Genomic DNA, 13,783 nt, shown 5'->3' with positions numbered 1-13,783 from the left:
CTGACATATATATATATATATATATATATATATATAGTTCAGCTATTATAATCTGATATTCCCTACTCTTGCAGCACGCGATTTGCATATTTAGCTATTTTTATTCCATAAAACGATACCGTTGAACTTAACTAAATGTGTAGCTGATTGTTAATCCTCCTGTGGCCCAAATACCAGGGCACTTGAAGAAATGCCATATAAGCTGTCGCAAAATTACGGCGGACAAACATAGTTCCCGCCGAACAGCAGGTGGTTGTTAGAGTGAAGACGGGCTTGTTTTTGCGAAGTGCTTTTTGGGTAACCACTTCGAGGATTGCGCTGGATACATCGATCGTTACGGATTCATTGCTTCGCCTCGCTCCTTTTACTAAGCAGGCCCATGACTGCTCCCCAATTAACCACCAATGATCATAAGGTCGCATCACCTAAAATGGTTTCCTGATGATTTTCGGGCAGTGCAAACATGTCAACCACCCAGCTGCCAGATCCTGCGGCTTGAGATTCAATGGTATAAGGACTATATGAACTAGCCCCGTATAAGACGTCTGAACACAGAATTGGCACTTCTATGGAAAGACGACAGTTCTTCGCTCATCCTAATGAACCTGTCTAACTACTTTTGCAAAACACAAATGGAAAACCTCTCGTTGATTCTGGTATGAAATGAACTCTTTCGGCTGTTTCGTTTCCCCTCAAAGGATTACACTCATGAGAGCCAAATAAAACACCATCGTCATCATCACCACCACCATCATCATCAACACAGTAATCGCCACCACCACCACCATCATCATCATCAAGACAGCAACATCAGTGCTGACAATATGCTGCACTGTCGTACAACCATAAGTTTCGTCTAATTATACTTAAAGCCCAAGAGTAAAATAGCGAAACACTGGGTGAGGGAGGGGACCTAGTGCTGCCGATGTCATGCATTCTGAGGTGTCCACACCTCCAAGCACCCAATCAGACAATCTGGATAGATACTTACAGCACGAACGCCACTGACATCGAAGAGACTCGACCTTACCGTGATGTGGCGGTTTGTGTACCTCAGCGACCCACTGAGCTATACTGGGCGGTGTCCGCGCGACACAGTTTCTCATACCAGGTTGGTCCATGGGTAGAGGTCCAACGAACACAGTCTCCTGGCCCTCCAGGTTGGGGGTTGGAACATGCATGGCGACGTGTTCCGTAAAAATGGTAATGTGCCTGCATTTCCAGCCGAACACCACTGCCTTGCGGTTTGGCTTTCGAGCCAAAGGCTTTGGTTGAGGAGCCTAATCGTCCTCCTGTTTAGATGTGGGTGCCCTGACAGTATTTCAGCCCTCCGACAACCATGACATACACAACTAACAATATTCTCAGCCACATCGGCCGTCGCGTGGTGCCATCAGGCGGGTTGCCTTACTTGCTGCATACAGCAGGGCGGGTAAGCGAAAACATGCTACCGCTGACACCTTTCTTACACTTTCACGTCTTCCGTCTTTCACCCTCTCCCGGCCAAATTTGAATACTTTCTCCGCAGGTCCCAGCTCTAGGACTGACCGTTTTGCTCGCCCTGCGTCACACTCAGCTGCAGCTTTGGCAATTCCGAGTTCAGTTGCAACCCCGAAAGCCTGTCTGCCTAGCCACCTTCAGTGTTCGCACACTGAAGCAAGCAGGTCAACAGGTAACTCTCGCTTCTACGCTGGATTCCCTCTGCATTTATTTATGTTGTTTGTCACAAACGAGGATGCAGGACGCAAGTACTGTGATCGAACTGACTGCCCCCTCACTCTCTTCCAGGTTCCGGCTGCGCACCTCTGGTGATGCAGGGGCCTCCGCAGTTGGAATGCTGGGGTGGGTATTGTATTGGGCGACCGAACGAAAGCGTCTCTGCTTGATTGGATACCCGTTGATGGTTCATTCTGTGTGGTTCGTTTGGCAACAGCTATGAGAGAATCTAGAAAATGTGAGGTTCATCGCACCCTGTTTATTGTTTCTGCTTACGCTATGACCGTAGCTCTGAATCTGTCAAGGACCGTTTCTATGACGCTCTAGGTGCCCTTCTAAAGCAGGCTAAAAGCTCAGATATCGTTGTGATTGCTGGCGAAATGGACGCCCAGGTAGATAGACTAAGCGCTGCTGAGGCCCGATTGGGTGGTCGTCCTGGTTTGGACACGGGACGCACGGACAACGGAGGCCGCTTACTTCAGATGTGTGCCGATAACTGACTGTTCCTTTACAATGCGAACGCTCCGAAACAGTGGAAATCGCTTGACAACGTGGCGTCCACCATCAAACTAGCGCCGAATCCAGATAGACCACAACGCCGTCAGTTATCGGTGGCGAAGGTCGATCACCGCCTGCCGCTCCTTCTGGAACACCAGCGTGGACTCCGACCATGCACTTGTACGCTGCTGCTTTTCATTGCGCTTTTCAGATGTACGCTAAATGCTAGATATGGCCTCTACGGATAGATGATGTGGGGCGTCTTCCGGTTTTCGACCACTCATGCCTCAGAAGCGTGGCTGGTTATGGATGGCGTCAGGGTGTTAGTAACGAGGTGATTGGAAAATGGGTATTTGGTTATGCTGCAGGTACTCCAATCCGAGAAAACATCCACCATAATCGACTACGATGGCTCGGTCATGTGCTGCTCATGCCGAAACACCGTCTACCGAGACCAGTGTTTTTGTCCGTGCCTCCTTCAGGATGGCGCAAACCATGAGGTGGGCAGCACATGACTTAGTAGAAAGGCGTTAAAGATATCACGGAGAGCTTGGTTGTTGTTGGTGTTGTACGCCTTCTAGGATGGGTCCGCGTGACCTCGTCTGCATGGCTGGAGACGTTGCAAGAAATGGCGGTCAATCGATGTCAGTGGCGTTCTGGCTGTCAGTTTTTTTCCAGATTGTCTGATTAAGCTGTTGGAGGTGTAGGCCCATCAGAATGCTTGACATAGGTCTGCAATAGGTTCCCTCCCTCACCCACTCTTTTTCTCTTCTTTTCACCCTAGTGTTGCGAGAGTCGAGTAGTTTCAGGACGGGATTAGAAAGGAGACAGAATAGGAAGACGTAATGTACGCTTTAATCGTCTAATAACTGTAGTACATGAGCTGAAAATAGAGGATGGGCCTACACCTCCAACAGCTTAATCAGACAATCTGGAAAAAAACTGACAGCCAGAACGCCACTGACATCGATTGACCGCCATTTCTTGCAACGTCTCCAGCCATGCAGACGAGGTCACGCGGACCCATCCTAGAAGGCGTACAACACCAACAACAACCAAGCTCTCCGTGATATCTTTAACGCCTTTCTACTAAGTCATGTGCTGCCCACCTCATGGTTTGCGCCATCCTGAAGGAGGCACGGACAAAAACACTGGTCTCGGTAGACGGTGTTTCGGCATGAGCAGCACATGACCGAGCCATCGTAGTCGATTATGGTGGATGTTTTCTCGGATTGGAGTGCCTGCAGCATAACCAAATACCCATTTTCCAATCACCTCGTTACTAACACCCTGACGCCATCCATAACCAGCCACGCTTCTGAGGCATGAGTGGTCGAAAACCGGAAGACGCCCCACATCATCTATCCGTAGAGGCCATATCTAGCATTTAGCGTACACCTGAAAAGCGCAATGAAAAGCAGCAGCGTACAAGTGATCTCTTTCATGATCTCTTTCATGCCCCTTTGCGAAGTCATGCGTTGTCTGCCACGCGGTTTGCGCCATTTTGAAGGAGGCACGGAGAACAACACTTGTCTCGGTAGACGGTGTTTCGGCATGTGTAGCACATGATCGAGCCATCGTAGTCGGTGGTGCTGGATGTTTTCCCCGATTTAAGAGCCTACTACACAATCAAATACACGTTTTCTAATTACCTCAAAACTAAGATGCTGAATCCGCGTGACACCAGCAACGATTCTGAGGCATCGGTGGTGAAAAACCTCAAGACACCTCACATCTGTCCGCAGAGACCACGTCTCGCCCTTACTGTAGCCTGGCACGCGCGACTATTAAAACCCAATGATATGCCTTCTTGACTGCACGTGGGACGCAAATTGGCAAACGTGATTCGAGCCTTTGAGACTTGCCGTGAGTTCAACGGACACATTTCCGTCAGAGCTAATACAACTACCGAGGTATGTGAGGTTTTGCACAATTTCCAATGATTCTCCTTGAATTGTAAGGGGTATGTTCAAAGACTGCACGTTCTGAAGCATGACTTCGCACTTTGAGTGTGCAAGGCGCACGTCAAAAGATGGTATTATGGTGATCAGTCCGTTCAACAGGGCTTGTGCTTCGGCTGGGTCTTCACACATGAGTGCGATATCATCTGTGTACTCCAGATCGACAAGGCTCACACCAGCAACAATTTGAACACCGGGGTTTTGAAGACCTCCCAGCGTTTGCCTCAGTGTTTTATCAATGATGAAGTTAAACAAGAATGGAGAGAGTGCATATTCTTGTCGAACACCACTTTTTGTAGGGAAGCTTTTGGAGCGCACACCGCACACCCGCCTTGAAGTATATTAATATAAGGATCAGGTTATGTTCAAAAACTTATGGAGATACCCTGTTGGGCAAGTGTAGTTAACTGCACTGGTCGGTCGACAGAATCGAACACACCCTTGAAATCAAGGAATGCCAAGATTGTGGGTCATCTGTACGTATGACGTTGCTCTAACACCTGGTGGGATGTGAAGCTGTGGTCAATACCGGTCGAAATCCCGCTTGATTCTCACGAGTCAAAGGTTTGCGTGCAACCGTAAGACAAAAAGCAACCAGTGACACAGTGTCATAGTAGAAGTCAAGCTGACACCTCTGGTTACTACATTCACTGCAAGTATCCTTTTTTAAAATGGCACTGCTGTCGACTCACCCCAGTTGTCTAGGATGGTCTGTTTCTCCCAGTTAGACCCAAATAAACAGACACAGGCTGAGAAGTCTCCCGCCACTTTTCAACAGAGCGAGTGGAAGCTCGTCAGGACCAGCAGCATGATGGCACTTGAGTATAGATATACACAATCAGACACTTCTCGGCAGGCTTCCTTAGAACCAAAGGAGTTTAAAGCATTGATCAGGAAAGGCGAGTGGTAAGTCCTATTTTGTCTTTTGAACTGAGGCTGTAAAGATCAGCTAGCCTCCAACAATGCAGAAAAGTCTCCAAGACAGCCATGAGATTTTTCAGTGTCTTGTTGATTCGATCTCATATATCAAGTTCTCTTGCCACGCGCGTTCCTTGCTAAATCCTCTAAGTCGTCAGTCTGAGGACGATAATATATCCGAATAGTGTCGGGCACACGGCTCGCTGTTGGACGACGCAGTGGTTTTCCTGTAACCAAAATATCATGCACCTAGACTTCAGAAGCCAAGCCAACCACTATCACATTGGAAGCGCGAAATCCTCACTGTTCGGAATGCGTAACCATCCTAGACACTTCTATCTGTTACTGACTAGATCACGGTTCGATAACATCAATCAGTACGGTGTTGCGTTAACCCAGCCCATGAACAATGTGTTCATTTTCAAGAGAGTCCCCTTTATGGATCGCCCTGCCATCAAAAGCTGTAGTCTTACTGTTGTCTGTGCGCCTTCACTTCCATACAACAGTCACCTATAAGATGGATTCATGGATCGGCCGTAATTGACTGGTTACCGATACGTTCTGAACTTTTTACCGGAATTACCACAGTTTTTAGAGCGAGAGGGGTAATGAATATTGAACTTTATTGGACTAGATTGCAGGTGTCTCTCAGCATCCAGAAAGTAACTTCGCTCATCACCCTTAAAGTCACCATGGCTTACGAGTAAAACAAGTCCGCTCAACGTGGAATCCCGGAAAAAAATTGGTGCGTGAGTCAGCTATGTAGCCAGCGAGACGTCCGGAAAGTTATGTTTAAGACTTCCACCTTGTCAGCATTGTACATGGCCATAAAGTTAACAACAAATCGCAGAGATAAGCCGACCGAAAAATCATAAAGCTTACACCGAGATGTGCACCATGACACTGCTTGCTACGCAGCACTATCCAGGTTACTGAGATATTCCAATCCGGTTTGAGTGTGTCAGTTTCACTCGCATTTCCAAAGCACGGTTATAAGACGGAATGCTAAAAATATCGAGGTTGTTGGTTAATAACTACCACCGTTGTTCAAAGCTCGAACCAGCAGGTCCTGTGAAGTAGCTGAGTTTACTTCCCCTAGGAAGTAAAACATCACTTACTTCTATCTTTTCGACCTTATCCCATACCAGATAAAGGTGCAAGCAACCACTCTATTGTGTAGATCAGCCATAATAAAATAATAAAAAAAATTCCTGTTTAGATGGGAGGCCCAGTAGCTTCAGGTTGCCGTTTTGGCAGCACTACTCCGTGCTGGTCAAAATTGAGGTCGGCACCTCAGCTTAGCATGAGGAAGACCTTTCCAGGTATTTAAAGTGATCGGAGCCTGTCTATTCACAATGTTATTTCGGTGACGAATTTGCTTTCACGTTATTGGCGTTCATTATCATCTCTCGGAAGCGGTTTATCGACTAAACACAGATTCTCCCGTCTAGGGCTTGTGTCAGCAAAACGTCTTCTGTCACTTTGACACTGTACTAGACTTCAGTTTGAAACTTTTCACATGGCTCAGTAATTGGGCATTTTTAATTTTTCTCATTGTAAGGCTCAGGAAACACCGTGCTCAAGGCACTTGATGTACTCAGGACGTACGACGTTCCGATGGAAAACGTGATTTTGCTCACACTGTTTGTGTCACCCGAAGGTGAGTATACCTCAGGTCTTTAGGTGAAAAAATCGTATCATAGTTCTTGGTTTGGAGGGTTGCGTCATAGTCACCAGAAAGTGAATGGTCCCATTTAGACCGTCTTTCTTTGTTTTCATTCGGTGGTGTTATCAGTCCGATTGATTTTGATTGGCCTCATATTTTGGGAACTAAAGACCCTGAGATGGCTGAGTGTTTAAAGCGCAGGTCCCACTCAATCCTGCACTGACGATGTCACCTCGATTAGTGATGAAACGTTTGCAATCCAACTGCCAAGCTCGGCGAACAGACCAACAATCAAACGCGCAGGTTTACTGACCGAAGGGTCTGTAGTTCGAACCCGACCTCTGCATATCGACTGCTCCTGTCTAGGCTTGGGCAACCTGGCAGTATCTCAGCCCTCGCGGGGCCTTCGGGTGGCACGGTAGCTGGGAACCGTGAGGGTATTACAGCTGAACGACTATTATTGTTATTATTATTATTATTATTGTTATTACTGGGGAACTGAATACTTCACGTTTATCACCCTCTATTAAGTCTATCACACGGTTTAACCCTTATTGGAATCTGCTGTAGTTGAAGTCTTGCGTGTCTCAACCGGTTAAGGTAATCAAAATATATGATGGGGTGGCACAGTGTTCTGTTTTTTTTTCTTGGGACAGCACCTTCTGCTTGTGAGTAGTTTCCTTTATGAAAATATACTGCGATATCTCGAATATCGTGCCAACTGAATCATGAGGCGGCCTGTGTGCAGCACATTCAGCTGGAGGACATCATAAACGAGAGATTCGATTGAGTCTCGCGTGAAAACCAAATTGATTTGCAAATGAGTGTATTTCTCGAGCACCTTCTGCTCTTCACTTCAAGTCATGTTACTAGGCCCATCAGCAGCAAAACCGAGTCGTTCTGAACACCGTTAGCTGTGGAAAAATTCCGCTTTTAACAACCGGAAACACTATGAATAAGCCTCTGGTCGGTCTGATCGTACAGAATAGTGCATTTTGTACAGGTCACTAAGTAAATATACACTCATTTGCAAACTAATTTGGTTTTTCGAGAGACCCACCTGGAACTCAACTGAATTTCTCGATTGTGATGTTCTCAGGTAACTGAATGTGCTGCACCAGGCCGCCTCGCTAAGTTCGTGCAATTTGTTTCCAACTAAAACATAAGGTTGACGTAACCCGGGGACTGCGCCTACCTGATGTGCCCCAAAAAGGGTGAAACCGGTCGTGGGCTGTGGATGGATTTTCAGCAACGCAACCTTATGAGTAGTACATTACAAAGGTCATTAAGTATTTTAAAAAATGTGTTGCCGAGATACTTGGACTAGTTCCTCTCGATGTAAACACAACTAATTTCGCATCGAGGATTCCCACAGGCCTGATGGACATCATCGCAATAGACTTACGTGACCGTTACTCGAGTTACCCAAAGCACTTTCAAACAAAATAACCGAAATTGCTGTTTCAAAGATAAAAATACATCCCGTGACAAAAGTATAGGACAACTATGGTTTCACATGATAGCTTTCATGTTTTGTGTGACAACAGATGCAAAAGTTGGGGCAAATGGAAACGTAATTTGAAATTCGGAACAAGGTCAACCCAGCTACGGCTGTGGCGATCATACCTGACCGCATGCTCTAGGCGCAACTTTTTGTAGCAAAATATTAGATGTTGTGTTCTATTCAAATCAACAGGTTATGCTCTCGATAAAGGTATAAAAAACTACGGAATATTGATACTTTCACTAAAAATAATATGAAAAAAAATTCGTTCCACTGCGATTAGTCAAGCTTGACCTTTACAAGTTTCCAACAAGCAACTTGCGGACAATACCTAAGTATAGGAAATTTGATCAGACATTGTGAGCTTTTAATTCTTATGAAATGTTTTTGAAAACCTCGCATGAAGGAGAGTCGATAGCTTGGACTATTTAGCGGTACTTAGCGGGTCGTCTGGACGAAGCACCAGCTGGTTGGACCGAGGATCACATTCCAAAAGTCGGTAAAATTGGAACAACTTGGGCACAAACTAACGTAGTGATAAATTACCGAATGGATGCTCTCAAAAAGTAGTAGTTGTTATATATTTTTGGCTTGACATCCTTGGAGCCGTTGATACACGCTTGGTACATTTGTCATAATGCCTTTCTTCACCTTAGTAGGCAGTACGCCCAATATACCCAGGTAAAATAGCAATGAAATCTAACGGGCTTGCGACGTGCTGTGCAATGCTTTTGATATTTCTTCGACCTGTAAAAACCATTCTGCTGTAGCACTCTTTTGGTGCCTACCTTTTATGTCACCAGAAGGATGCATGAGGGCTGGGAGAAGCCTAGGCCGGAGAAGTCGCCTCCATGAGCTAGTTTAGCGTTCAAGTAGAATGTGAGTTTGAAGTTCGCGCTTGTCTCGTGAACCCCCAGAGGAGCGAAACAGGTCATGGGTGTCAGGAAGTCTCATGTAACTTTGTGAGTAGTATTTTTCTTCAGGAAAAGACAGACAATCAGGTTTGTTTCACTTGGGGCTTCTAGTTAGTAGTCATACTGCCCGGTGGAAAGTTAGTAAGCTGCGTTGCTTATATTTGTTTGGTTGAACCTCCAAGGCTGTTCACTCAGCCCTATCGGGTAAGTGGGTCGAAAACGAAGCTCACTTGAAATTCATGTGATTAAACTCTGCTGGCCAATAATGTTTTGTTGCGGAACGTGTTTCCGTGTACTATGCTTCCATTTGCTTAATTCTACTCGAAGACACTCATTCGGAGGGTCTATTATCGTCAGTCAAACAAGTTGCAATCGCCTATACATCAGCATTTCGTGAGCATCAACGAATTGCTAGACCGACAGCCTCGGAATATTGAATCGAGACTTACAGCACACCCAGCCATACGAATCGGCATAGCCTGTTGAGATGACCTTTCATCGTTGATCGGTTTTTCGTGTACAAGCATTGTGGATTGTGCGATTGTGAGTGAAACGTCTTGTTTCAATGACCACATCCCAAATACATTGTAGTCGAGCCGTTGAGTATATGGCTTAAGTGGGTGACACCGCTACTCGGGTACAATTATAACATCAATTAGGCCCAGAGAAGTACAACACTGAAGAAAATTGCGCGTGTTTGGTTTGGTGCTGATCACCATGCCAACGGATGAAAAGATGTGGCCAAAGGTAACCTCATTTAGTTGCAGTAAAATGTATTTTTTTGGAAAAATGACATCCAAGGTTGAGTGCTAGCCTGGATGTACACAAATTCAGCTTTACGAGGACAAACGAAGAAGATCCCTAGAATTCCCTGTTGATTCACACAATGAGGTTGAACATACTTTCGTCCGAAAACTAGTCCACCGTTGTGAACTAGTTTTTAGCTGCAGTAAGCTTACAGTAATTCAAAAGCTTATCCTTTCCTCGTCCGTCCACACCGTTTCAAATAATGGTCGTTTAGGTTTAAAAGTTAAGATTCATCTCCAGCATTTTTGGGTTTAAAACCAGAAACCAGTGATTTCTGACATGGTTGCCAGCTTCTGCGACTGGGAACTACACAACACTCAGCATTGCTTTGCAGCCTGTGGCTTACGAAATTCGGTTGTTTTTGAGCTAGTCGTTAGTCTCTTCCTTCATCTCCATTGTTCATCATTAGTCCAGTGTTGTCTTCAGCTTCCCCTTTATTAATGCACCGTTCTTGCGAAACGGATTTGTACATGAACGTTCGCGCACTAAGAAGCTTCAGGTACTCGTGCACTAGAACTCTGGAAGTTTCGGATGTGGATCAACTTTAACTCCTGTCTGCCAATCGCTCCTGGACATTGGAACTCACTTTTTTCTGTCGGTGGTTGTGCGCTTCTCACATCAATGAAATCGCAATAATCTAGTTTCGTTTCTCTGATGAACTCGGTACCAAACGTCACACCGAATATCTCTAAATCGATTGTGGCTTCACAATGGTCTTAGTATGACGCGGATGAAAAGTGTTTTCCACATTTTGTTGCAAATCAGAACTAATATTAGGGTTCAGGAAACCAGTCCTTTTCGGTGCGTTCATATATAACTAATACACTTGATTGCATGAGTCTCTTTATCAGGTCGATCCTATCCTAAGCTGACGTGCTAAACGGGAATGTTGAGACGGAAGTTAGCGCAAGCAACATGCTTGCACTCTCAGACTTACTTTATTGTGTACCTCATTGGAATCTAGGTCATTTTGCTTGTGGACTAGTGATCAACAAAGCTGCGTCGATTGTGACTAAACAGCCAGTGGTACCGTGTGTGGTACGTGCCAAAAAGCAAATGGAATGTGTACCTAGTTGGCGTTCCAGTAGACGCCGAACACAAGATGTGTGTAGAAATCAAGGTTGTTCGGTCAGGTACTTTATAAACTCATGTTTATTAGCGGGTAGCGGATGTTATCGATTGCCGAGTGCGCATTTTTGAGGGCGGTGAACTCTCGTTTCTACCGAGAGTTTACCTTTAAGTGCCGATCCATCTGTCTTTCTGGTTCCAAGGGCAAGTGAAAATGCTAATCAGCCTGACACCTTTAGCACAACGTGTTCGTGGTACTGCTTACATCAACACTCACAATCACAACGGGAACAGTTCAACAAAATGTGACAAAAGAATGAATGGTACTTAGGTGCGCTACTTGTCAATGGTTTACACCGGCCATTCACACATTGATGCCTACTGAAGCGTGAATCGCGCAATCGGTCACTGATAGTACTCAGTACTACTCAGTACTGTACTCAGCAGTTTCTTTGAAAGCTTGCCACGGCCAAGCTAACGTTAATTTAGATTACGACCGTTGTAGCGTGCTGACAGATTGCCCATTTTACTGGGTTCTCCACGGCGTACAGTCTAGCATGCGCTTTTATTTTGGGCTCTATCATAGCGAAGGACTGAACACGTTTGAAGCGGAACATTATTGACTGATCCGTGAAATAAAAAACAAGTAGATGCATAGGGATTCTGACCAGCTCTGCTACTATACTGAATCGACGAACTTTGGATGTTCCTTGACGTACTTTCTAGCTCTAGATTTGTTCTCCAGCTTCCAAACTGTAGGTAATGGCCAGTCGTGTGTGTGGCTGCCAACTTATCACTCTCTTCGATACTTTCTGGTGTACTGAGCTTGATTCTGTAGAATTCGCTGCCTCTTACCCAATTTTCTGCCGCTATTTGTCCCACTGTTTAATACCAAGACTGGTATTTAATCCGTCAAGCAAACTATATGAAGTGCACTTGGATGCGCACTCCGATTGCGTGTGGCGACTGGATACTGAGAGAATGCTGCTATCACGCGGTCCTTCGGAATTTTTCAAGACTCATGGTGACTAATGCGGTCATTACTTGAACAGTGCATTTTCGTCTGACGCGGTGCTCGGTCCTCCTTTAAAATGGTCGTTTGGTCATGCACAGCATTCACAAGTGTCAGGCTATTTATCTTTCTAAAGTATGACTTCCTCCTTAGTAATACCGGTCCGGTTGGCCTTTTTGAGGTCTCACCAAAGAAGTTTTGCCTTACGGCAAAAATTCCTTTGGACCTGTAATGTGAGCACATCCTCGTCGAATATTCCTTGAAGTACATTGGCACAAACGCCTGGCACGTCCCTTTAGGTGCACACCAACAGGGACGGATTAGGTTTGAATTATTTGTCACACAGTTTAGGTTGATTGCTCCAAAGTAGGTTCAGATCTCCTCATGAACGTACAACACACCATGTAGGTATCAGTGTCTGGACATCTGTGCGTGTCCTGTACTTGTACACTTGAAAGTTCTGATGCCGATCAGGAAACGAACTTGGTTGAGTAAAGATTACCATTCAATGCGAAGAACCGGTCAACTCATGGCGTTATAATAATGCCAAAAGACGTTCTAACTGGGGTTATTGCAATTCCACAAACAGGAAGTCAGGAAGTTCATCTTATTTGTCCTCTTGTAACCACATGGTTGGCACTTGAGGTTGTTGGTATACCCCTTAAGTATGCGCCATTCCGTCACCAGTGGTTCGTAGTAGGGTTTTTCTGGTCGACACGTATTAAATGAAAGTTATTGTTTGCATTCAATATTCAAATCAGCAGACGGAAAATGTCGTAACTGCAGCTCCCGAAGGCCTTTTCGGCAGCTCAGCTTGTAAGTTGACTTGCTTTTGAAGTGACTTTTTTCCGTGACTGGCCGGCTGGCTTTTATGGAGAATTCTCTCCCAGTCATGTTGCGTTGAACAGTAGGACCTCTGTCGTATCTTGTGCTCGCATATGCGCTGTTTAGCGTCTCTCGCTTTATTTTTCTTTAGGACTCAGGAACGTCCTTGTTCGCAATCCTGTGTTGCGCGTTGTCACGTCAGAGGTGCACCCGGTTGTTCCGACTCACTTTGGTCAGCGCTACTTTGGTACCAGTTGATGTTGCTGTATCATCTGTGACCCCCACTTTTCGATTTGTTTCATGAGAAGCAACATCCATTTCCGAGTGGTTATGTTCCTTGCAACCCAGGAACTATTCGAAAGCACAAACAATTGTCGTTTTTCTGCAAGTCAGCCTCGTAATTTTTTTGTCCAATTACGTCTCGGTGACTTTCTATCCGTTTTTTACTTGTACATTTTTGTGCGTCGTCTACGAAATGTTTGAAGAGGTCTGAGCTGACTTGTCTCCATTTGGTTCCCAGCCTTAACTTGTATTTTTATGTGCTCCGTATCATTTGTAATTCCGTAGCACTTGTCTTCCTGATTTCTAATAGTTCAGATGAGGTGAATTTCCAAACGTAGAGTTGATTTGTAAAACATGTGTCAGTCGCTTTCCTTCGGGCCACCTAGGGGCTAGCACTAATTTTATGTGATATAAGGAGTCATCGCGATTCATACTGAGGTTATTTGCTTTTTACCGTACGAGCTTGTCTCAGGCCAGCACGTAACAGTCGGCATTTTGATACGCACCAATGTGGCAACTTACTAATTTCAGACTTTTTTTGAGAACAGCTTTAGCAAAAGCATGCTCCGTCATGAAGAGACCACCTTACCGTGATGTGGCGGTTTGTGTACC

General features: G+C 45.4%; 2 protein-coding genes across 2 annotated transcripts in view; one reads left to right on the top strand and one right to left on the bottom strand.

Annotated features, from left to right (window-relative positions):
• Positions 1–1,181, bottom strand: part of T265_01829 (hypothetical protein) — a gene marked incomplete at both ends in the record, with an annotated part of 7,341 nt that extends 6,160 nt beyond the window's left edge. The window contains one exon of the mRNA XM_009165939.1: positions 992–1,181. Within this exon, the coding sequence (XP_009164203.1) occupies positions 992–1,181 (190 nt within the window). The remainder of the gene's footprint in view (positions 1–991) is intronic.
• The window catches only part of T265_12876 (hypothetical protein), a gene marked incomplete at both ends in the record, with an annotated part of 27,655 nt that extends 14,153 nt beyond the window's left edge, over positions 1–13,502 (top strand). The window contains 2 exons of the mRNA XM_009165978.1: positions 6,655–6,753; positions 13,041–13,502. Coding sequence (XP_009164242.1) covers positions 6,655–6,753; positions 13,041–13,147 — 206 coding nt within the window. The remainder of the gene's footprint in view (positions 1–6,654; positions 6,754–13,040) is intronic.
• Between the last annotated feature and the right edge of the window lie 281 nt (positions 13,503–13,783).

Source organism: Opisthorchis viverrini (genome assembly GCF_000715545.1).
Source record: "Opisthorchis viverrini unplaced genomic scaffold opera_v5_20, whole genome shotgun sequence".
NCBI classification, from domain to species: Eukaryota; Metazoa; Platyhelminthes; class Trematoda; order Opisthorchiida; family Opisthorchiidae; genus Opisthorchis; species Opisthorchis viverrini.
The sequence above is the reverse complement of the archived record's forward strand: the minus strand, read 5'-3'. Positions and strand labels throughout refer to the sequence as shown.